The sequence below is a fragment of the Megalobrama amblycephala genome, linkage group LG12, assembly GCF_018812025.1.
Source record: "Megalobrama amblycephala isolate DHTTF-2021 linkage group LG12, ASM1881202v1, whole genome shotgun sequence".
NCBI classification, from domain to species: Eukaryota; Metazoa; Chordata; class Actinopteri; order Cypriniformes; family Xenocyprididae; genus Megalobrama; species Megalobrama amblycephala.
The window spans coordinates 25,695,868-25,720,171 of record NC_063055.1 but is presented as its reverse complement, the minus strand read 5'-3'; the positions used below and the strand labels follow the sequence as shown (position 1 = coordinate 25,720,171).

Genomic DNA, 24,304 nt, shown 5'->3' with positions numbered 1-24,304 from the left:
TTTTCGCTATTGTTCTTGCTTGCTTACCTAGTCTGATGATTCAGCTGTTCACATCCAGATGTTCTGCCCTTGTCTAATGGCTTGATCATGGGCTGGCATATGCAAATATTGGGGGCGTACACCCCGACTGTTACATAACAGTCGGTGTTATGTTGAGATTCGCCTGTTCTTCGGAGGTCTTTTAAACAAATGAGATTTATATAAAAAGGAGGAAACAATGGAGTTTGAAACTCAGTGTATGTCTTTTCCATGTACTGAACTCTTGTTATTCAACTATGCCAATATAAATTCAATATTTAATTCTAGGGCACCTTTAATTAATAGTTGGAGGAAAGCTTGAAAATGTCTTATTTACTACCTGAAATGATTTTTGTGAGTCACTCTGCAAGACTCAGTAATTTATTTATTTTTTTTGTCAGAATCGTTCGGTTTAATGTAAAATTCATTTTTAAAAGCTGACATAACATGCAGTGATGCAATGTCGTGGAGCGGTTTGCATCAAAATACCCTACCATCAGAAGATGGATAACACAGAGCATGGTGGAACTCTGGGAGTTGTATTTATCACACTGGACAGGCCTGGCATCACTTCATCCCACTGTACATAAACTGAAGCACGAGCTTTACAGGACAGAAACACACACACACACACACACACATCACAAGCCAGCAGTCTCTTTATTATCAAGTCCAAACTTCATGTGTATGATGCAAACGTTCATCTGATAAAATGTGACTCTGTAACACTCATGCGGACAGTCACTGTTATTTTTTGAAATGCTGTTTATGGGAGCTGTGAGATTAGAGTAAACGTAACTCTTTTTTTGTTTTGTTTTTTGCCTTCACTACTTTGTTTTATATGAATTAAAAACACAATGATCAGTCCTCTTCTAGTCATCTCCCTAAGGCTCACAGGCTCATTTTGTGGTTGACTGCACTAATAGAATTAATCAAACTCTTCAGAGCGTGGCTATCAAATCTCTGCCCTTTTCTGTAGTGTCCTCAAAGGCCAAGACACTCAAGACTCTTTAAATTGCACGAAAAGCCCACACATGCCTCTCTCTGTTTCTCTGTTTTCTTTCTTTGTCGCACTTAAAATGTATTAATGTCATTGCTTTGATTAGCAAAACATGAAACCAAGTGGTATTTATTTCAAAGAAGGAACTTAAGTGGAACTGACAGGAAAAATGGCTCAGTAAAATTAAAGGGGTCATGCATTGAGGAATCAAATTTTCTTTTGATGTACATGAGGTCATCGTACTATAAGAATATCCTGCAAGTTTTCTGCATTTGGTAGTGTACAGAAATTGAGTTGCAATGACGAGATCACTGCTTTCATGCGCTCAACAACATGTCTGTGATCGGCTACAATGTTCATCACTGCAACCTTTTTAATGCTACAGTCTAAATATAATGCCATAGATCTAAATATAATGCTATAATAAACACTTTTCATGATTAGTTAACCTTGAGAGCAGTAATGGTAAAAACGTGCTAAAAGTTTCGAGAGGGTAATACTTAGCTATTTCAAATGGAAAGATGTTAGCCAATCACAGCAGTGGGTGTTTACACTGAAGTCTCACAGCAGACACGCCCCTTAAAACGGAGCGTTCAAATCAGAGGGCTAAAATAAGGGTAGGAAAAATGCCTTTTATTTCTAAATTATGACAATTTTTGATATTAAAAGCATACTAACATTATAAGTGCACCCCGGGAAACATTAAAAAACAACGCAGTTCATGACCCCTTTAAACTACTTCTGAATAAAGGTTTAGCAACATTTCCAGATACAACTTGGTTTGATATTTTATTATTTCATGCAATTAACGTTTTTTTGAGTATTTGCTTTTTTGGGGGCTTCTTCAGTAGGGTGCTTTGTTTAACTTGTTTAAATTAGATCCGATATCCTGTTTCTAAAGGCCCAAAAATAGCAAGCACAAAGAGTCCAGGTAAAAACTCACTCCTTTTGTAATACTTAACAATACAAAAATTCCTGTCTGGACAAGAAACTACAGGCTAAAGCCAACTGTAACCCTTCACTGAACCCAGCTAATCTAGAGTCGCATCTGCATTCTAGAGCCTCATTTTTGGATTAGCTGATGCCAAGGTCTTACAGCTCTAATCCGTGTAATACAGCCTGCCGGATCTGCAGTGCTGTCTCGTATCTGCTGTCTGAAAGTAAACTAAAGCAGATTCTAGAGCTGCATTAGATGCCTGTGTCAAGACTACAGCCTGTTCTGGCAAGGAGGAACACCAGATGTTCAGGATTCCTCACCTGTTCCGTACCAGCCAACTGTGATGTGAATATTTATTAGATTGTTGTACTTTTTAAACTCACATGATCTCCTCACAGAGGATAGAGAGTGAATCAGACATCAAATAATGCTCTCACGTGACTGAGCTCAACTCTCCAGAATATGGCAACAACTCAAACACATAAGCGCGGCCAGACAGACACAACAGGGTCAAAGCTCATTATGAATGCCACACACACAAATCAGACCTTGCATTGCTACACACCTCACAGGTTTTATAGTCTTTATGGTTTTATTCACACACTACTGTGTTTGTACGAACGCTTATCTCTTTGTGTAAATCCAGAAGTGCTATTTAAGAATTTAAAGCTCAAAGAATGTAGTAAGCGCACGTTTTGTGATTCTGTATACATATGTGTAGAATTGTGAATATTTAGCTAATGAATGCATGATTTTGTTTTGTAGATGCATGATTACTGTGTCTTCATTGTCACTGAAGCCTTCACTCTAAAAAATAAAACATTGGTTCAACAAAAAAAAAAATGTTAACGTTTTCCACTAGAATTTTTAACTTAAGCCAATTGGGAGAATTACATTAATTCAAAGCAATATTTTGAGTTGATCCAACCTAATGTTTTAAGTAAAGTGAAGACGTTTTTTTTTTTGCCACAATAAAAACACATTTCTAAGTAACATGAACTTAATGATTGTCAACATGAATGCAACTATTTAACCCTTTCGAGCGTGATTTTAAAATATTCTAACTGTCCCCCCAGAGTGAGTTTTTTTAGAACGTTCGCCTTTAATGTTTCCATAGCGACGCGTCATGTGTGTCACGAGCGCTGAGCGCAGCCACAATAACACTGTATGACAGGTGGATCGCTATTATTTTGTTTTTCCTTGTTTATTTAAAATATTCACAAACTTGCTTACCATGTTATCAACTATCTGATATTCCGATCCTCAAATATGTGTAAGTGAGTGTGTTTTGTTGTTTAAAAACCTTTATAAATGATCTTTATCTTGATCTATAATGGGAGATGGGCGCCGCCATCTTAGTTTGCGCTGCAGTTCACAGAGTCCTGTCAGTCGGATTTACAGCAGGTGAATTCATCATTTTCTCCCGAAATATATGCAAGTAAGTGACTGGTGAACTGGAAGAATAATAGAGTAAACTTTGTAGTTACTTGGGCCCATTATGTGTGTCTGATATGAATAAATGTCGGCAAATTGTATTTTAATGGATTGTTATTGCTCCTTCCACTGATGTCTGACATCAGTGTGTATTTTATAAACTCTAAATATATTGTTTTAATGGTGCTTATGCGTATTTAAATGTCTGAAACCTTAAAAGAAACGTTATGTGGCTGAAAACACTGCATAGTTGTGATATGTGACAAGAGCTGCGCGCGTCCGTCTCGCAGCCAAAGCGCGAAAGCGCAGTTTGAATCTGGCAGTTATGATGTGACGTCGCTGAACGTTCGAAATCCCATATGTGGGACCGTACGCCCAGGGGCACTGAAATAAAAATCCCATATGTGGGACCGTACTGCTCAAAGGGTTAAGTTGATCCAACATAATGTTTTAAGTAAGGTGAAGACTCTTTTTGGACACAATAAAACGCATTTGTAACATGAACTTACCAAGCACCGCTTGTCACCATGATGGTAAATCTCCAAAAACCCACATTAACAGAAACTCTTCTAAATTAGCATAACAAAACACTAATTGCTGCTAAATCTCCCTTACCATTAATCTTGTGCAAAAAACATTATATAACACTTAATTTTAGCATTTACTCTCCCTTTCAAGTGCCATGGGCAAAGCATGATGGGAAATATAAATCCCAGCCCAGTTTCACTTAACTTAAACAGTTCGTCTAAATTAAAAGAAGTGTTCATGCAACTCAAAACAATGAAACACGTTTACACGTCATCAGATTGTATTTTACATTAACAGAACTTAAAATTAAATACATTTTTGATTAACTGAAAATGTTAAACTATGACAAGTCATGATAGTATATCGAATCAATAGGCATTATTTGTGTGTCATCCAAGCTCAATAAAATAACAATTACAAGTAAAAAGTCTAACAGCATTTCAGAACTTTTTTATTTCACAACAATATATATATTTAAGTAATGACTAAAGGTCCCCTGAATTAGTTTTTAGAGTGTTCTAAACATTTTACTTGACGTTCCAGCTCACCCTTTACCTACACTCGATTTCTGTAGCTTGTCTTTGCAGAAATTACAGGAATGCTTTCATGCTTTTGTCCCAAAAGTAGATCTGGTTGTTTCAGAATGCATGTAGGAGGCATATTTGCATATTGAGAATGAAGTTAAATTGATGGAATACTTTGGATTTTCTTTCATTTCAAAATGTATGAGATGAAAAAAATAATAATTCTGGTCCTGCATTATACTTGGCATTCCAATAAACCTCTTCAGGCATATTGTGATTTATAGTTATGGTTAGGGGTTGCAGTCAGTGCAAAATTAATGAATAAATAAATAAGAAAATAATGTTTATTTATTATAGGTTAAAAAAACACATTTGAAACAGAAAAGTTTTGTAACACTATAAATGACTTTACTGTCACATTTGATCAATTTATGCATCCTTGCTATATAAAAGTAAAGTATTAATTTATTTAAAAATGAATGCTACTCCTAATAACAATGATAGAAAATAATTGAATTATAATAAAAACCTTCAAGTGTTTAGTAGCAACGTAAATCAGGAAACCATCACAGTGATGCATTATAATGTTCAATTTTTCTCTTTCTCTGTAGTGCTGTTGCATGAGGAGGTGGTGCGTCTGCAGGAGGAGGTGTCAGTGCTGAAGCAGGTCAGGGAGATGTTGAATCGTGAGCTGGAGGAGACAGGAGGAGGCTGCTCTGTGGAGCTGCTGTCCGTCTCACAGCTCCGAGTGCAGCTAACACAGAAAGAGCAGGAGCTGGACAGAGCAAAGGAGGCATTACAAGGTAGGAAATGAATACCATGAGCCTGACTTTTCAGCCCCAAATCTCAGCCTACTCTAGACCTGTCATTTTGAAATAAACAATAGATTTAAAAGCACAAACCCCTTGCTTAGTGCTCACTGCCAACTTGCTGTTCAGAAATATTATGGAGAATAAGAAAAAAAACTCATTATATTATATTATATTATATTATATTATATTATATTATATTATATTTAGGGCTGTCAATCGATTAAAAATTTTAATCTAATTAATTACATACTCTGTGATTAATTTAAATTAATCGCATACATAATTTTTGCTGTGAAAGTATTAAATATTTCAATTCAAATTAATTGAAATATTTAATACTATTTTTGTTCACATTTGAATTGGTAATTCACACATGGAATTTCTCTGTACTGTACTATAGGCTACGTGTTAGCCTTTAAAGAAAACATAGTTTCATATTTATGTTTAAATAGTCCTATGTTATGTTTTAAATTCATCCATTTGATTATTAAAAGCAAAGTCCCTTTAAGTAGTTTCACTTGGCGGCCATCTTTGAAACGCCTTTCGGGCATCCTGGGCATCATGCAATCTCTTTGAATGGGGAAACATCAAATTCTCCAAAACTGTTCGCCAACCTTACTATTAAATTTCATATTTGAAATCAACAATGAAATCTAACAACAACCGGCTCATAAATTTAGTTTCTAAACGCTCGAATCATGACAAAAAAACTGTATTTTTCAGGCGGGATCAAGCTAATGCGCATGCGCAGACCTAAATGCGCGTCTCTTCTATTTCTATAGAAACCGGTGATTCTAACGGCCGTTGAAGTGACACGATGACTTTACCAGTCGGCGATTGGCTCTTATTTAGAAGGCGGGACTTATTCCGCCATATTGCGCGTTACACTCTCTCCCATTCAAAACAGTACGAGTGACGCGTCTTGTGTTATTCTATAGTCTTTGTTAAAAGTGAATATATCGGGAGACATGGAGTGGGTCAGACATGATTTTGACCACTTCATGAACTTTTGTTTGGTAGAAAGCCTTTCTTTAAAGTGAATTTTGTTTTGTAAAAAATGTATCTTAATTTTAATCAATGTTTCATCAACCAATTACCTGGATGTAATAAATAAGAAGCAAATATAGCAGAAAATATAATCATGACATGAAGGCGCGGGCGCGATCACTGGCGCGTGAACTGGAACGTGTCTTACACGAATGAACCGAAACTCAGCGTATAGGCTGCTTGCCTCAGAGACATGAGAAATATTTCTAAAGAAAGCATGAAATATCTACTTTAACGACGTGCTAGGTCGTACCTCCGGATTAACGTTAACTCCTGGATGCTTTGCATTGATGTGGAAGCCTACTTTAGAGTGGACGAACTCCGGTGATATAAAAATTCCTTGCAGCAGACGACTTTCTTTTTATCAACACTTCCATCAGGCCATCTTTTATAAGTAAATGTTCCAGTCAATGATCCAGGCAACGCCAGCACGTTCTCGCCTCGGCTTCATTTTACAGTCGAATGGTGGCTAGAACGGCTCCAGGTTCAAAGGTCAATACGGAATGGATTAATCTGCGTTATTTTTTATCAGATTAATTAATAGAAATTAACACGTTATTTTGACAGCCCTAATTATATTATATTATATTATATTATATTATATTATTTCCCATTTTCATGGACAAGGCTTAAGCCTAATTCCAGACTAAAATGTTTGAACTGTCTTAACTGAAAGCAACTTGCACTGACATATTCTAAAATATGTCAGCCATTGTTTTGTCTAAAGATGCACATAAGTAATGTTTTTTTCTAAGGTAGGTTTAAAAAAAACTATTTGCCCTAATTTAACTAAGGCCTAAACCTTGCCTCTCATCTTTATTTTGTCCTGCTGCTCATTTTTCAGCTCTGTAGCTGTGAAATGCAGAATTAATCAGAACAGCACTGACCACAAAACTGGCATAATATTCTCAGTGTTTAGGTATCGAGGGATTCTACTCTCCTTGGTCTGACATTGTCTTTAAATCTACTTTTTCCAATGGCCCTCAAAGCCCGTTGTGACAGAAATGCAGGAATAGATGTTCTTGTGTTTCACACACTATAGATCAGGTAGAGTTAAACGGCAATCCTGAACGATAATTGCATCTAAACAGCTTTGCATTGTGGGTGCTGTCTTCTTTGCTCATCTGAGCAGTAACTGTACCCCAGTGCTGACTTTGTGTGTGTATATACAGTATATGTGTGTGGCAAAAAATGTCTGCAGTATTCTGCGTAGGCTTAATGAAATCAGTAATGAAAATCATCATTGTGAAATGACCATTGTACATTTCTGCTGTAGCGAGAGATGGAGCGATAAAGAAAACTCATATAACTAATAATGTTCTTTGTGTGTGAGCTAATGGAAAAGGAACATTCAATATTTAATGAAACACACACTGTTTGGGAGAAATTGAAGAGCTCTCCTTACAGGATCTACTGATCTGAATGTTCACTGCTATTCATAATCTCTCTCTCCACCTCCTACCAGGTGTGTGTGTGTGTGTGTGTGTGTGTCTGTTTGTATGTGTGTGTAAAAGGCTTTTTTTTTGTGTGCCATTTGGCTCCTGTATAATGAGTCTTTAAGTGGTGGGTGAATGGACTCAATGTCCTTGGAAAAGACGAGCTGCAATTTGCAAGTCAGAGCAGAGACTACAAACAACCTAAAACAGTCAATTACTGCCTCTGTTATCACACAATATTAACCACAGCCAGCTGGAGAGAGAGACACCCTGGAAGAGGAAAAAGAGGGAGTGAGAGAGAGAGAAGGAGGGATTGGAGTGTGAAAATGGACATCTTGGACATCAAGAGAATAATAGTCCTGTATAAATAGGAACAGTTACATGCAAATGAAACTGTATTATGTATTTAAATTGATCGAGACCACAATCCAAATAGCATATGAAAAATTATTTCAGATAATCTTTAGGGTGTAATATGTTTCTACATATAACTGCACTGACAGGTGAATCCATAGCAGCAATATTTTATTAACATTGAGTTTCTCCATTATAAAGGGAAGATTAATAGTAAATCTTTGTCCTATATCTCAGATATCCTTCATGTTTTCTCTTGGCCTCTCTGTAAGGTCTTCATGAATATGATTTTAATTCATACTGTTTAAACCAGAACAGAAGGTTGATAATTGTCAAGGTTGTGAAGCACTTCTGATTTGTGAGTGCAAAACTAGGGGTGGAGCACAGAACCTTTTTAAAAATGATTTTATACTGTAACACATTGCGGAGTTAATATGAGTATTTTCATTTCAATAGAGAATAATTATTGCTTATATAGTTTTCTCTTTCTTTTTGGTTTCTTTTCTTTAATTATTGGTGCTCTCTAGACCTCCAGTAAGGATTGTTATTGCTCATACTCAGGGTTAGGATTTATTTTAAACCCATAACTCTATGTATTAAACTTTGGTGTTTGTGCCATGGACATGAATTATACCTATAATCATACGACTTTAGGAAAACGACTACTGCTGAAAGGTTTGGGGTTGGTAAAATTTTTAACTGGGGCAGTTGTGGCCTAATGGTTAGAGAGTCTGACTTATAACACAACTTGTCAGTTGGGAAATAATTGTAAATTACAGCGAATAAGCTCAATTGGTCGTCTTTAGTTGGCTTGTAGTCTTAATATGTATATATATATATATATAGCTAAAGACCTTGAGTAAAGGCCGTTTTTTACAACTTATCAGATTGTCCGACCTCCTCACTCACTTTCTTTCAAACACGATCCTTTTTATTTCTGTTTCTATAAATGTATGAAGATGTACAGCGACAATGATTTTGTCCTTCCATTGTTGTTTAGAAATTCTGCCTCAGCTCGCTACGTCACGTCACTACTAGAGCAAGCTCCTGATTGGTTAACGTGGCGCGGAAATTCGGCAAAGTTCAGATTTTTCAACTTGCGCGATCGCGCGAATCACGCGTTAAGCGCGTCAAACGCCCGAATCGTTCAATTCGCGCCGCAGGATGTCAATTCGCGTCTTTGCATTGAATTAACATGTAAATCACTCGCGCTTACCGCTTCATTCGCGTCCGGTGTGAACGCACCATTCACACACCACTTGAACCTTCTATAAAATAAATCATTCATAAAGATCGAAAGGGGAGAAGTGAATTACAAGGGTGTTCGCAGTGGGCTGTTTAAATTAATCTCGCGTCATAAAAGCATTCTGAGGTGTAAATACATTGTCAGACTCAGCCAAACACACGAGCGGTCGTCTTCGTGAGCGTTTGAGTATGCGCTTAAAAAATAGCCTAGAGCGCCATCTGCTGTTAAAAACTAGACTAAGTTCAGAATCGATTTGCGATGCATTTGGAAAATATCAGAAACTTTCCACGAATCGCGATGCATCGATAGTATTGTCCAAGCCCTGTTATCAATGTTGAAAACCGTTTTGTTGCTTAATTTTTGAAACAGTGATACTTTTTCAGGATGTTTTGATGAATAGAAAGGTACAGTCAAACCAAAATTTATTCAGACACCTTGAACATTTCATTCATTAATACAGTTTATTCACTATAGTTTAAAAAAATGGTAATAGAATATGACAAGATCTTAAATGCATGAGTGTTTCACCAATCATTCTTACATATTCGGGTCTTTATCGACCCGGATCTATATCTAACACGGAAGGATCTCTACCTGTCGTGATAATATAAAACTCCTCTGATATTAGAGTAACAATTACAGAAGAATAAAATAAATTGTATTTTGTTACCTTTTGGAGCTTGAAAGGTCACAGTTTGAGCAGATGTTTTATGCCATCATCACTGTCCTCGTCAGAGCTCATTTCCCAGTAAATTCAGCAAATAATGGGCTAGTTTTATGTTTGAGGTCACAAATATGAGCCCATTCGCAATCTCAAACGTATTCTCAAAACTATATAATTTTCAACATCTTCAAAATCAATATTTCGTTACAGTTACAGTCATATTTGATTGCGTTCAGTACTTGCTCTGCAGTAAATCGCTGAGCCATTTCATGTTTTTCTTATTATTTCGTTTTCTGTCTAAATGAGTCATTTCAGCATTGTGTATCAGACATTGCCACCTTGTGGAATAAAGGTGAATTGCACTTATTCCGTCATCTAAGATTCAATTATTGTTGTGCAGAAAAAATATACGTACACTCATACACACCTCGGGTCGTTAGCGACCCTATACAATTTTTACAAAAAATGAATACAAAAATAGGCAGTCTTTTATAATTTTATGATTTTATTTCTTGCTATATTCTTTATAATGAATTGAGGAATACCAAGAAGGTTGATGTCAAACTTTAAAAAATGAACGAGGAGGAGAGTAGTGAATGACATCCCGGGTCACTAAAGACCCGAGGTATGCATTTAAGGGTTAAACTGTGTCTGAAAACAATTATCTTAATTATGTCAGATAACACTTAAGCAAAACATGGTCAGGTCAAAGTGTCTGAATAATTTTTGGTTCCAAATTTTTATCAGTTTTACTGGTAGTCCACTGTATGATGAATTTTTGGGTATAATATGTCAGTTTACTTTATTTTGCTATCCTTACTTACATAAATGAATGATAGTGTCCTGCACACATTAGTAAAAAGTATATCAAAAATATAAAAAAAATGTCTGAATAATTTTTGGTTTGACTGTACCTTTTCGAAACTTAAAACATATAACCTATAAGTTCCTGCAAGCACTTTAAAGATTGTCAGGCATTTTTCCAAGAACCCCATCAAATGGGAAAGTTTTTAGACTCAAAAAATATATTAACAAGCTGCATTGCTTGAATACATAACAGAATATTTGAAGCACCCTAAAAGGGTGTCTAGTGGTTTTTGAAAGGGGTCCAGCTGAGCAACTTTTTATTATATATATTATATATCTGTTTCTCTATCTCTTTTTTCCTCTTAGCAATGAAGGCAGACCGGAAGCGTTTGAGGTTGGAGAGGACTGATCTCGTGAATCAGATGCAGCAGCTCTACACAACACTGGAGAGCCGTGAGGAGCAGCTACGAGACTTCATACGCAACTACGAGCAACACCGAAAAGTATTTTTCTGGCATACATGCATATCTTATGCATTAATACTTGCACAGCAACTTTAAACATGCTTAAATTTCCACTTCTACACATCAGTATTCACACACAAACTTGTTTGTGTTGTAGGAGAGTGAGGATGCAGTGAGAGTCTTGGCGAGGGAAAAGGATCTGTTAGAGCGGGAGAAGTGGGACCTACGTCGACAAACCAAAGAGGCCACAGAACATGCGGGTGCACTCCGCTCTGCACTGGACCTGAAAGAGAACCGGATCAAGGAGCTGGAGGCTGAACTAACTATGGTAAGATAAACATAATTTAGAAAAACAGGCTACCAAACATTAGAATATCCTATTTCTTGTCTGCTGAGTGGGTTTAGAAAAATGTAAAATGCGTGTTTGTCTGGTTTAGAGTGTCTTCAAACGATCTGTCAACTGAGTAGCTCAACTTCAGTGTTGAGTAGTGTGTGGGTGCTTTTGTTTATGTGTGTGTTTCTTTAACAGATGAGTAACTTTATGGCTCAGAAACTAGAGAGTCGCGTGTTTGTTCGATCTCCAGAAAGACCAGCATCACCTAAAACAGTGTCGGTAAGATCAGCCAGGCCTGTCACTCAACCCCAAGTCCCTCTTTGATTGGTCTGCAGTGTTGAATCCCTCTATGATATGCACAATTTAGACAATGTTATTGGTTGCACATGTATTTTGTTTTGAGAACAAACTCATTGTGTATATGGAATGGAAAAAGCATGCTCAGTTTTGTTCCCTCACTGTAAGTATGACTGTGTTTGTGTGCTCCTCTCTGCATGCTAGTTTATTAGAATGTTTAGAAACTCGGGAAGCAATTTAACCCAATGATAGTGGAGAACATGGTAACGACGGTGGTGGTGTTATTTGGGCTTGTTGTCTGTCATGACTGTGGTGTGAAATGACATGGAATCCGCTTTTCTTTTTTTTTCTTTCCTTCCTTCTTTTTTTTTTTTTTTTTCTTTTTTTTTGTTCAATTAGTGCAACGATTGTGGGGACAGTTACACAGAAATTTGCAGAAATTATTTAAAAATGGTAGAATTTATTAAACAGAACTGAGAAACTTGGATTATATATATATATATATATATATATATATATATATATATATATATATATATACACATACATATATAATATACACATATATATATATATATATATATATATATATATATATATATATATATATATATATATATATATATATATATATATATATATATATATATATATATTATATACATATATACATTTATATATATATATATATATATATATATATATATATATATATATTTCTTTATATTTTATAAATATAAAAATCGTTGCACTAATTGTGGGGACAGTTACACAGAAATTTGCAGAAATTATTTAAAAATGGTAGAATTTATTAAACAGAACTGAGAAACATGGATTATTTTATATATATATATATATATATATATATATATATATATATATATATATATATATATATATATATATATATATATATATATATATATATATACAATATGTATAAAATATATATTGTATATATATATTTTGTATATATATATTATAAATATAAAAAATCTTCATATATCATATATAAATTTTATATAAATATTTCAACTATAAAATCTATAGGCTATTTATAATGTATATATGTGAAACATGAAGTTCAGTAGACACGAACAACTTGAAAATTCATGCATATTTAATGGTCAAAAAATGTAAAAACAATGGGATTTAACACAGAGGGAAAGCAGAGATGTAGAATTTTGATAGGAGTTCAAATTTTGACATATGTAGAATTTTCTGCAAAATTCTGTGTGGGCCAATTAATAACTTGACTTTCGCTCCAGACTTCCACTACTGTGAAGCGCTTGGAGCAGTTATTCTGGGCAGTACTACGCATTAATTTTCACACATTTTACACTTGTTTACAACACTCTCTGGACAAGGAAGCGGACCTGATTGAATTAAATCTGTTTGTGTGTTCCAGGCAAAACAGTCTTTGGCTACTCTCACTAAGGATGTTCCTAAGCGACATTCGCTGGCCATGCCCACGGAAACTGTCGTCAACGGCAACCAAGAGTGGGCGATGCATGCAGAGCTTCCTCTGACTGCGGCGATACGACAGAGTCAACAAAACCTTTACCACTCAATGGACAGACAGGGTACATGCTGTTCACATTACACATACACTAATGACCTGTCTGTATAGAGATCTGAACCAGCTGAAAGTAACTTGTGTTAAATGAGTTAAAATCAGCCTCCTAATTCTAAAACAAATTCACTGAATCAGTCATATGTTTGTGTCTTTTAGTACTGAAAGCATCACCATGCGTTTGTGATGCTGATGGCATCAGCATGATGTCATCAGCCGCAGCCAGGATCAGTCCGTGTCACTCGAAACAACCGTCTGTCATCTCGGATGCCTCGGTGATGGAGGGAGAGAGATCCTCAACGGCATCGGATTCACCTCGACACAGAACACACTCCCTCTGCAATGTAAGACACAAACACAGCATTCAACTCACTGTGACATTCTTTGCATTACAAAAATACACAAATGTGTATGGTAGTGTGGCATGATATCCAAATCTCAAAATACATTTACATTTTATTCAATTAGCAATTAATTTAACTCTTTTATTCAGAGCGACATACAAATGCAAAATATATCTAGAAATTCATGACAGCCAACAATATTCATAGTATACTATATCAAAGTCCCTTTAAGACAATTTATCTTTGAAACTCCTCTCAGGCATGCAAGTGCAGCTCCTATCTCTTTGAATGGGGAAACATCAAATTCTCCAAAGCTGTTTGCAAAGCTTTCGATTAAATTTCATATTTGAAATCACCAATGAAATCTGACAACAACTGTCTGATAAATTTTGTTTTTAAACGCTCGAATCATGACAAAAAACTGTATTTTTCAGGCTGGATCAAGCTAATGCGTATGCGCAGTCCTAAGTGTGCGTCTCTAAAGGAAGCGCACATCTGACTGTTTCTATAGTAACCGAAGCTTCTAACGGCCGCTGCAGTGATGCGATGACTTTACCAATCAGCGATTGGCTCTTATTTAGAAGGCGGGACTTATTCCACCATATTGCCCGTTTGCACTTTCTCCCTTTCAAAACAATACGAGTGATGCATCTTGTGTTATAGTCTTTCACTATGTTAAACAAAATTCATAAGTTTATTGGATGACTAGATTAGGAAAGAAGCTAAAGCAGAGGTGAAATGCAACCTTTTTTTGTAGTAAATGCCTTGGTTTAATTTTGTGATGTGTTTAATTGTTCAGAAGAGGTGCACAAAATATGGTGTTTAAATATGGTGTTACCATAACTATTGCTGCATGCATGGTGCTAATATTATTTTCTCTGTCAAAATGTTAGTAAAAAAATAACCATAAATGACTATATTATTATTATTATTATTATTATTATTATTATTAATTCAATATTGCATTTAATTGTAATCTAAAATTACAATAATAATATTGTTACTATTATTAAAAATGCTTTGCGCAGCATGCATGGTACATATATTATTTGCTCAGTCAAAATTTAAGTAAAAATTTGATAGCAAAATATCAAAAACAATATAGGGACTATATCATAATTATATATAATAATCTATATAATAATTGTATTTTATTTTTAATTGTATTAATAATTCCTATTAATTCAATATTGTGATTAATTGTAATCTAAAATTATATTCATATTTTAATATAATTAATGCTTATATTAATAATAATTTTTAAAATTAATAATTTGACACATTTTGAGTGGTATTATGATACTTTAGCTGGTATTGTACCATGAGATTAAGATATTGTGACAACCTTCGTGTGCATTAGGCCATGATACAGAATAACTTTTCTGCCTATTTTTGATGTATCACCTTTACTTCTATTACTCATTATTTCTTCCTTTGTCCCTGTCTCCAGTCTCTAGAGGACCTAGAAGAGCAGAGACGCAGAAAGAAGAAAGAGAGGATGGGTCTGGGCTCTTTGTCGCGGGTGTTCGGTCGAGGAAAGCAAAGAAAGTCCCTGGACCCCACTCTGTTTGATGGTACTAACTCACCCGACTACTACATAGAAGAGGATGCTGACTGGTGACGCTGCTGAGAGCCCCGCTACTCATTTTGTGTGTGTGTGTGTGTGTGTGTGTCTCTATCTCTGCCATCTTTATGAGCACAAGCTGACTGTTCAATGATTCCAAACTGTGCCGCAGTAGAACCAAGCCTCCCCAGAGTGTGTGCGTGTGTGTGTGCGTGTGCGCGTGTTTGTGTTCATTTTATACCCACTTTAGCATCTCACTGGAAACTTGAAGGACTGCTGAATGTGTAAATAATAATCATTGTGCACTCAGTGCTTGTAAATGTTTCCAGATGCCTTTTTATATCATTTAACGTTCATTGTCTCAGCTGTTTTTAAACTTGTGTGTTAAACATATTGATGGAGCTCTCCTGTAGGAAGTCAGCAGGACCTTCAGTATGTATAAAAAACCCCAAAAAGGATGTGTGCCATTTCACACTGTGATCTAAAAGGTATCTATTCGTCTAACTGTAGCATATTATGATATTTGGATATTTGATGTATAGTCATGTGACTTTAGTGAGCAGTGGCTCGTCCTGCCTTTCCCACAGGAGAATTTATAACCACCGTAACACACACTAACTCTGACAACTGCCTTCACAACAACACTAACCAGGAGGCAAAAATGGAAATGCAAAACCCAGATCATTAGTTATAAAAGCTTGGGGTAGTTGTCATGGAAATTATTACTGTACCTTTAATAAAGCAGGGTATGACATAGAGCTCCACAGTAGTTTCCCATGCTGCTTTGCAAATGGGGACTGGATTACCTTTACTCTACAGGGCCTTTTACCATTAAACTTTATAACTATAGTCTCTTTTTTATTTTTCTGAAATCAATGCTAGCTCTCATTCAGTGGCCGTTGTGTACATTTCAATATTGCACTGACATGAAATGAAGAAATAAACAAGTTTTTTAGAGCATGTAGTGTGTTCTTCATCAGCTGGAGATGGAGAGACGGCTCTCGTTTTCCCTGCTGTGTTTGGCTCAGGCTGGTGCTGAATAGCATGGAACTCTAAATGGCATGGGAATGAAAATGGTAATAAGTTATATAACTACAGACTATTTTGAAATAAAATCAGAAATACTGAACAGCGTGTGGCTGAGTTCTTTGCTCTTTGTAATTGTGTTTTGGCATTTTGCCTCCCTGAGCTTGTCTTTGGCTACCTCATCTGTCTGATGGATCTCAGGTTGTAGAGTGTGTGTAATCATAATTAACTCATTACTAAATAACCGTAACCACATGGGGCATTTATCTGTGTGTGTGTTTGTGGTTGCTTAATCCATTTATTCTTTTTATCTCACTTTGAAGTCTTTACAGGGGCTCTCAGAGTCATTTTGGCGCAGGATGAACTCTGTATACATTGTTTTTCTCTGCAGTGCCTCGTTAGCTTCTGGGGATGTTCAAGCTCCACAATCCTGATAATGAAGCACTATTAGAAAAGGGGGGTGAAAAGAGTTTAATATATGGATGGCTTTTGTAGATGAGCTGAAAGCATTAATCTCAGGCAAAACCAGTCTAGACGAGCTGTTTATGTCTTTTCCAACAACATTTACTCTTTACAAGCACTTAGCAGTAGCCATCTGTTTTGTTAGTCATGAATTTTTAACCTCTGGACCCAAACACTTTAGGTTGATTCTGAGCAAACACTGCCAGGAAGGATCACCCATGGACGCTTGGGCTGAATGAAATTTTGGAGGCGGTTTAGTGCTGCCGTCTAGTGGTAAAAATATTGGTTCGCACACACAAGACCATTTAACAAACGTAGTAGTGGCTTGTGTTCAAAAACGTGATATAAATGGAAAAAAATATGTGTGTTTCAGGACATTTATGTAACTTCTTATCTCTGAATTAATATATTTTATATTTATGATACTTGTTTACCTGAGAAAACACGATGAATTTGCTCATAGATTATAGTAAACCAACTCGCACTTAAGACCCGCCCCTCTCCCGTCATTCACCAATCTAGACACCGACAGTTTATCAAGCCCCGCCCGCCTCAGTGTGAGCCTATCAGAATGCGAGGAGCAGCTGGATCGGCTTCAGCAGGTGGAGCTCGCGCGGACGGTCCCCATGTCTCGTTGGCGTGCAGGAACCGTGCAGGCGTGGCTGGAGGTGATCATGGCTATGCCGATGTACATACGGGCCTGCGCAGACAACGTTAAAAGTGGGAAGGTAGATGTGACCTTGTCAATATTATATATAAACACGTCTACATGAGTCTATAAAATTTAACACACAGCTGATCATATCAGCTCTAATGTACTTTAGGCTATTTAAACAAGCAGTGTTTGTGCTGAATGTAAGAATTAAACTTTAATCTGTGTGTGTGTGTTTTGTTAGGTCTTGTTAGTTCTTACTGATGAGGACCTAGAATTTGTTTTGGGTATCAGTAATTCAATGCACCGCAGAAAACTCCGACTGGCAATTGAAGACTACAGGGATGCAGAATCAGGACATGGGTGAGACACACCATAAGTAAAAAAGGAAAGGACCTTTGCATATCCTTATTAATGTGTGTCAAGGTCACACTAATATATATATATATCTTCTTCATACAGTGGACTAACAGTAAAATTGATAAAAATTTGGGACCAAAAATTATTCAGACACTTTGACCTGACCATGTTTTGCTTAAAGGATTAGTTCACTTTCAAATTAAAATTTCCTGATAATTTACTCACCCCCATGTCATCCAAGATGTTCATGTCTTTCTTTCTTCAGTCAAAAAGAAATTAAGGTTTTTGATGAAAACATTCCAGGATATTTCTCCATTTAGTGGACTTCAATGGACACCAAACAGTTGAAGGTCAAAATTACAGTTTCAGTGCAGCTTCAAAGCGTTCTACACGATCCCAAACGAGGAATAAGGGTCTTATCTAGAGAAACCATCACTCATTTTCTAAAAAAAAAAAAAAAAAAAAAAAAAATTATACATTTTAACCATAAATGCTCATCTTGAACTAGCTCTCTTCTTCTTCTCTATTTGAATTCCAGCAGTGTAGACACTGCTAAGTGTATTACTGCCCTCCACAGGTCAAAGTTTGAACTAATTGTTGTATACTTGCACTAGCATATTGAATATGACAATTTAGTTAAAACTTTGACCTGTGGAGGGCAATAATACACTTAGCAGTGTCTACACTGCTGGAATTCAAATAGAGAAGAAGAAGAGAGCTAGTTCGAGATGAGCATTTATGGTTAAAATGTATCAAATTTATTTATTTATTTATTTATTTATTTATTTTTGAAAATGAGTGATGGTTTCTCTAGATAAGACCCTTATTCCCTCGTCTGGGATCGCGTAGAACGCTTTGAAGCTGCACTGAAACTGTAATTCTGACCTTCAACTGTTTGGAGGCCATTGAAGTCCACTATATGGAGAAAAATCCTGGAATGGTTTCATCAAAAACCTTAATTTCTTTTCGACTGAAGAGAGAAGGACATGGACATCTTGGATGACATGGGGGTGAGTAAATTATCAGGAAATGTTAATTTGAAAGTGAACTAATCTTTAAGTGTTATCTGACATAATTAAGATGATTTTTTTCTGACACAGTTTAACTCTGAGACCTTGTTATATTTTATTACCATTTTTTTTAAACTATAGTGAATAAACTGTATTAATGAATGAAATGTTCAAGGTGTCTGAATACATTTTGGTTTGACTATAATATATATATATATATATATATATATATATATATATATATATATATATATATATATATATATATATATGACAAGGCAAGGTTATTTCAAATTATAAATGGTTAAGGTCAAGTAGTGTGACCACATAAACGTAAAGATTTTTATGTTAATAATCATTATGTTAATAATTCATGATATTCATGGAACTATCATGAAGTACACATACTTTTATCCTATAAAAAATATATTTAAAAAAGTTTCAAAATAATAAAAGTTAAGCTCAGACTACAAAATGTGTGGCATAATGTTGATTACCACAAAAATAGTAATTATTATTAATTAGTAATTATTTGTCAATTGTATTATTTTTAGAGTGATTAACTTCCTTTTTCTTGAAAGTGGTATATTTTTCAAAACTATATGTAACCAGCATGAATACAAAGCATTTTTAAGAATTTATTTCTAGATTTTAAACCTATTTTTCCTTTCCTTTATCGTGGACATGTGTTTCAGCCTTTCTAAAGCAGCTGATCTGGATCATCACTGGGTGGCTCAGGCCTGGCTGACTGATGTGGGTCTCCCTCAATATTCCCAGTTCTTCCACACTCACCTTGTGGACGGACGTCTCCTGAGTACACTCACACGGACCGACCTAGAGAAGCATCTGCACGTTTCTAAAAAAGCCCACCAGAACAGCCTTCTGCTGGGAATACAACTGCTACACACTCTCAGCTTTGACAAAGAGGTAAAAACATACACACAAACCAGAAGCTGTAATCCTGGCAATTCCCATAGGCACTAAACCTTACCAAAAAGGAACAACAACATCACAGACACACATCAGAAAAGCCCAGTTGGAAAAACAACCTCTGCTTGTAAAACGTTAATGAAGTTAAACAGCAAATAACTAAATCCTGTTTTGCTGCAGATTTTGCAGTCCAGGCGATCAGAGTGTGAGAATCAGAACACAGACCCTGTAGTGTGGACTTGTCATCGCATCATCAAATGGATCAAAGAGATTGATCTGAAGGTACCAAAGGGACAGTACAACAGTGCTAACGGAGAAAGTGTAGGTGTTTGTATATGGAAAGGCTCAAAAGAAAAAAGTGTCTGTATTTTCATTTAGGAGTTTGCTGACAGTCTTCAGAACAGCGGGGTTCATGGTGCTGTCATGGTGTTGGATCCCTCCTTCAGCTCTGACACCATGGCATCGGCCTTATGTATTCCAAGCAACAAGCACATGGTCCGTCATCACCTGAATGAAGAGATGAAGGCACTTGTCAGTGCGGCCAGGTAAGAGAGCAGGAAAGATGCACTGTTAGTATTGAATTACTGTATGTCTAAGAACACTACAAAATCATATATCTCTATTAATAATGTCTCTTTATATATTGTAATATCAAGAGATCAAGAGACAGTTGAGCGGTGCAGATTTCTCAACAGATGTCTGTATCTGCAGGGCAGGGCTTGATCAGGAAGTTGAACCTTTGGGGACTCCGCCCACACTTCACCGGCAAAGTTCTCTAAGCAGCTCATCACCCAGTTGTCATGATGATGATCAGCAGTCTTTAAGGAGGGTGAAGGTAGAAAACTAAACCTGAATTGGGTTTTTCAGTCACCTGGAGATTTGGGTTGGTGCTCACACTGCACATAGTGTGACCTATTAAATATACTATAAAAAATAAAATAATTAATAATAGCATTATTGCACTTTATTTAGTTAGTTTTTAAATAAAGTAAAGTGTAATAATGTAATAATACTATTATATTTTAAAATAAAAAATGAGTATTAAATAAAAATACAATTATTTTATAGTACACTTAAAAATACAATGCTAATATTTAAATGTTAATTTCTTTCATTTTTACTTTTTAATTTTGTTATGAATTTTCAACATTTTCAAACTTAAAATCAGCAAGCTTTTATTTTGCCAGGAAGTAAGTATATGCACTGCCGGTGTCATGAGAAATCGAGTCACACACCCCCCATTAGATTAGACATTAGATTCATTAAAATTAAGCATATACAGTGGCATGAAGAAGTATGTGAACCCCTTGCAGAATCTGTGAAAATGAGAATATAAGAGGGATAATAAAAAATGCATGTTATTTTTTGTTTAGTACTGTCCTGAGTAAGATATTTAACATAAAAGATGTTTGCATTTAGTTCACAAGACAAAACAATAGCTGAATTTATTAAAATAACCCCATTCATAAGTATGTGAACCATTGATTCTCAATACTGTGTGTGGTTACCTGATGATCCACGACTGTTTTTTTGTTTTGTGATGGTTGTCTTTTGTTTGTCCTGAGCAGTTAAACTGAGCTCTGTTCTTCAGAAAATTCCTCCAGATCCTGCAGTTTTCAAGCATTTTTGCATATTTGAACCCTTTCCAGCAGTGGCTGTATGGTTTTGAGATTCATCTTTTCACACTGAGGACAATTGAGGGACTCAGACTCAACTATTAAAAAAGGCTCAAACATTCACTGATGCTCCAGAAGGAAACACGATGCATTAAGAGCCGAGGGGTGAAAACTTTTGAATTTAAATATCAAGGTAAATTGTACTTGATTTTTCTGCCGGGAAACATGCAAGTATCTTCTGTTGGTTCCAAAGGGCAGTACTAAATGAAAAACAATGATATTTAAACAAAATAAGAAAAATTGTGACATCTTCGTCCTGTTCAAAAGTTTTCACACCCCAACTCTTAATGCATCGTGTTTCCTTTGGAGCATCAGTGAATGTTTGAACCTTTTTTATTAGTTGGGTTTGAGTCCCTCAGTTGTCCTCAGTATGAAAACACAGATCTCAAAATCCTACAGTCACTGCTGGAAAGGGTTCAAATATGCAAAAATGCTTGAAAACTGATGAATCTTTATAAAAATGGATTGCAGTATTTTTATTCTGTTATCATGTTCCAAACCTGTATGACTTTCTTCTGTTGAACATAAAAGAAGATACTTTGAAAGAATGTGTTCTTTTGTCCATACAGTGAATGTCAGTGGGCTCCAGTGTTGTTTGGTTCCCAATGTTCTTCAGAATACCTTATTTTATGTTCCCCTGAAGAAAGTATTAATACAGGTTTGGAACAAAGTAAATTATGTGAATTTTCATTTTTAGGTGAACAATCCTCTTAAATGTAGTCATTTAACACTTACTATATCTTTTGCATGAATCTCTTTGCACAACCACCGTCTGTTCTCTTCTCAAGGTCTTTGCTCTTTAGTTTCCTTTGAGTGTAGTTCTCAGAAACAATGCACCCACAGAGAGTGAAGATTTGTATTATTGCTTGAATAATTCTTAAAAGTCAAATGTTTGCAGAACCAGTGAATCAGAAATCTGACGGATCCATTTCTTCCTGCAGCAGCAGCTCGGTCTCAGCCCGAAGAATTTCACTGGGCGGAAGATCAGTCACCAGAACAGGTCTGGCTCATTTCCAAGGAATGGACTTCAGGAGGTCTCGCTACAACAAGAGCGTTGCCCAGTTCGACATTTTTCAGCTGCTGAGCTCACCAATGTCTGAGGCTTTCTCCCGTCTAGACCACTGTTGAAAAACCTGACACTTTCTTAAAGCTCCCAAATGGAGGGATTTTCTTTTCTTTTCTTCAAGGTCAACATTGAAGAAAGTTCAAATTTTCTGACTCTGGACTTTCAATAGGGGCATTGGCATTGTTTTGTAGTAGACCTTATATTGTTGTGAGTGTGGACTCATTTGTCTCAAAGTGAGACAGAGTTAAGAATCCATTTGAAAGAGCACATAACATTTATTCATCTGTTTAGATGTTTGATGAATCTTTAGCTGACATTTATGTGGAAATTAGAATTTCATTAATTCCATTAAAATTAATGTTTTTACATTGAATGTTAGCAGTAGATGTTCGAATTAAAACCACAAAATACTGAAGATTAGAATGTGAAATGTCATTAAATAGTACATTATTATTTAAACTGAATGAAGTTCATATCCACTGGAGTTCAAATAGTCATGTGGTTCATATTAGAATAAGGCTAATCAGGAGGATCATTGATGTCAGGTGAATTGCAAGATTACCAATCAAAGTGCACAATGTTTTATAATAATAAGCCCATTTAAAACCCAAACAGTTCAAATCTGATACTTTGGTGTCCTAACTGTAAATCACCAACCTCAATATCATGCATGCATACTGTAGTTAGTATACTATACTAACTCCAAGGTCATGCACATTGGTAAGTTGTAGCAGAGGTTATTCTAATCATCACAGCAAATGTGCAAAGATCAAAGATATGACTGTTGTACGTTTACTTTGTTTATTAGGCAACTTTTTGAAGCAGCGTAAAAGGAGGTGCATATTTTTATAGAGTACAACATGTTCTCTTAATTTTATTCTTATTTCTGGTAGTTCGTCCTTATTTTAGCCTAGGACATTAAGACAAGAAACAATTATATCGGGGTTTGCCATTTATAAAAAATAATCAGCTAATGTTTTGTTCATTTGTTTCTTCGTTGTTGTGTCATTTGGTATTTGTTCCACATATTTCTAGTATCTGCAATTCCCACAATTTCCCCACACAGGATTAATAATGTACTATATTATACTGAGAAAAATACGTAATACATATGAGAGCACTCCTTATTCTGTTTACTATAAAAGGTACATGACGTTCCTTAATTTAAACAGACAGTTAAGAGGAAGCACCTTGCCTATATGGTCAACCTTTGTCCAACATCATTAACATTGCCAGAATCACAACTGCCCATAAAGTAGTTAAATATTGTTGAGCGTTTGTTCCGCTCTAGGAATTTATGTTTGGGTGAACCCTCTTTGACACATTTATGTGGGTGCTGCTGGTGATTTGACGTGCACCACCCTGACTGCAGAGTGGTGATTAATAAGGCTTGTATCTTAAAACTTGTATGAGATTAGATATTTCTGAATGTCATAAATAAACTCTGTGTCAGCATGCCAAGAGATCTACAGTCTTCCTATTTTACAGTTAAAAAAACAACCCTGAAATGAAAATAAGATTAAGACTTGGTTGCTTAATCAGTTATGAAACTGAACGAGTTTGTATACTTCATGATTTTATTTAAAAATAAAGTTTAAATTATCTCTGTATTATATATGAAGTTTATTTTCATTCACTCTGGAATCATGCTCAACATATGTTCACTGAAAGTCTCAATGCGGTTCTGTAGTTTTATGGATCATCACTGTCAGTCAGGGGATGGGGAAGTTTTTACCCCT

At 35.7% G+C, this 24,304-nt stretch overlaps 1 protein-coding gene across 4 annotated transcripts in view; it reads left to right on the top strand.

Annotated features, from left to right (window-relative positions):
- The window catches only part of kazna (kazrin, periplakin interacting protein a), a 52,442-nt gene extending 28,262 nt beyond the window's left edge, over positions 1 to 24,180 (top strand). For 3 of the 4 annotated variants that reach the window (XM_048210020.1, XM_048210022.1, XM_048210023.1), the window contains 14 exons: positions 5,053 to 5,244; positions 11,174 to 11,310; positions 11,429 to 11,599; positions 11,801 to 11,884; positions 13,311 to 13,485; positions 13,635 to 13,819; positions 15,270 to 15,393; positions 17,394 to 17,599; positions 17,768 to 17,886; positions 19,589 to 19,820; positions 20,004 to 20,105; positions 20,202 to 20,368; positions 20,535 to 20,658; positions 22,441 to 24,180. In XM_048210020.1, coding sequence (XP_048065977.1) covers positions 5,053 to 5,244; positions 11,174 to 11,310; positions 11,429 to 11,599; positions 11,801 to 11,884; positions 13,311 to 13,485; positions 13,635 to 13,819; positions 15,270 to 15,393; positions 17,394 to 17,599; positions 17,768 to 17,886; positions 19,589 to 19,820; positions 20,004 to 20,105; positions 20,202 to 20,368; positions 20,535 to 20,658; positions 22,441 to 22,599 — 2,177 coding nt within the window. In that variant the 3' untranslated portion in view covers positions 22,600 to 24,180. The remainder of the gene's footprint in view (positions 1 to 5,052; positions 5,245 to 11,173; positions 11,311 to 11,428; positions 11,600 to 11,800; positions 11,885 to 13,310; positions 13,486 to 13,634; positions 13,820 to 15,269; positions 15,394 to 17,393; positions 17,600 to 17,767; positions 17,887 to 19,588; positions 19,821 to 20,003; positions 20,106 to 20,201; positions 20,369 to 20,534; positions 20,659 to 22,440) is intronic. The other variant, XM_048210021.1, reaches the window with a different exon arrangement.
- The last annotated feature ends 124 nt before the right edge of the window (positions 24,181 to 24,304 follow it).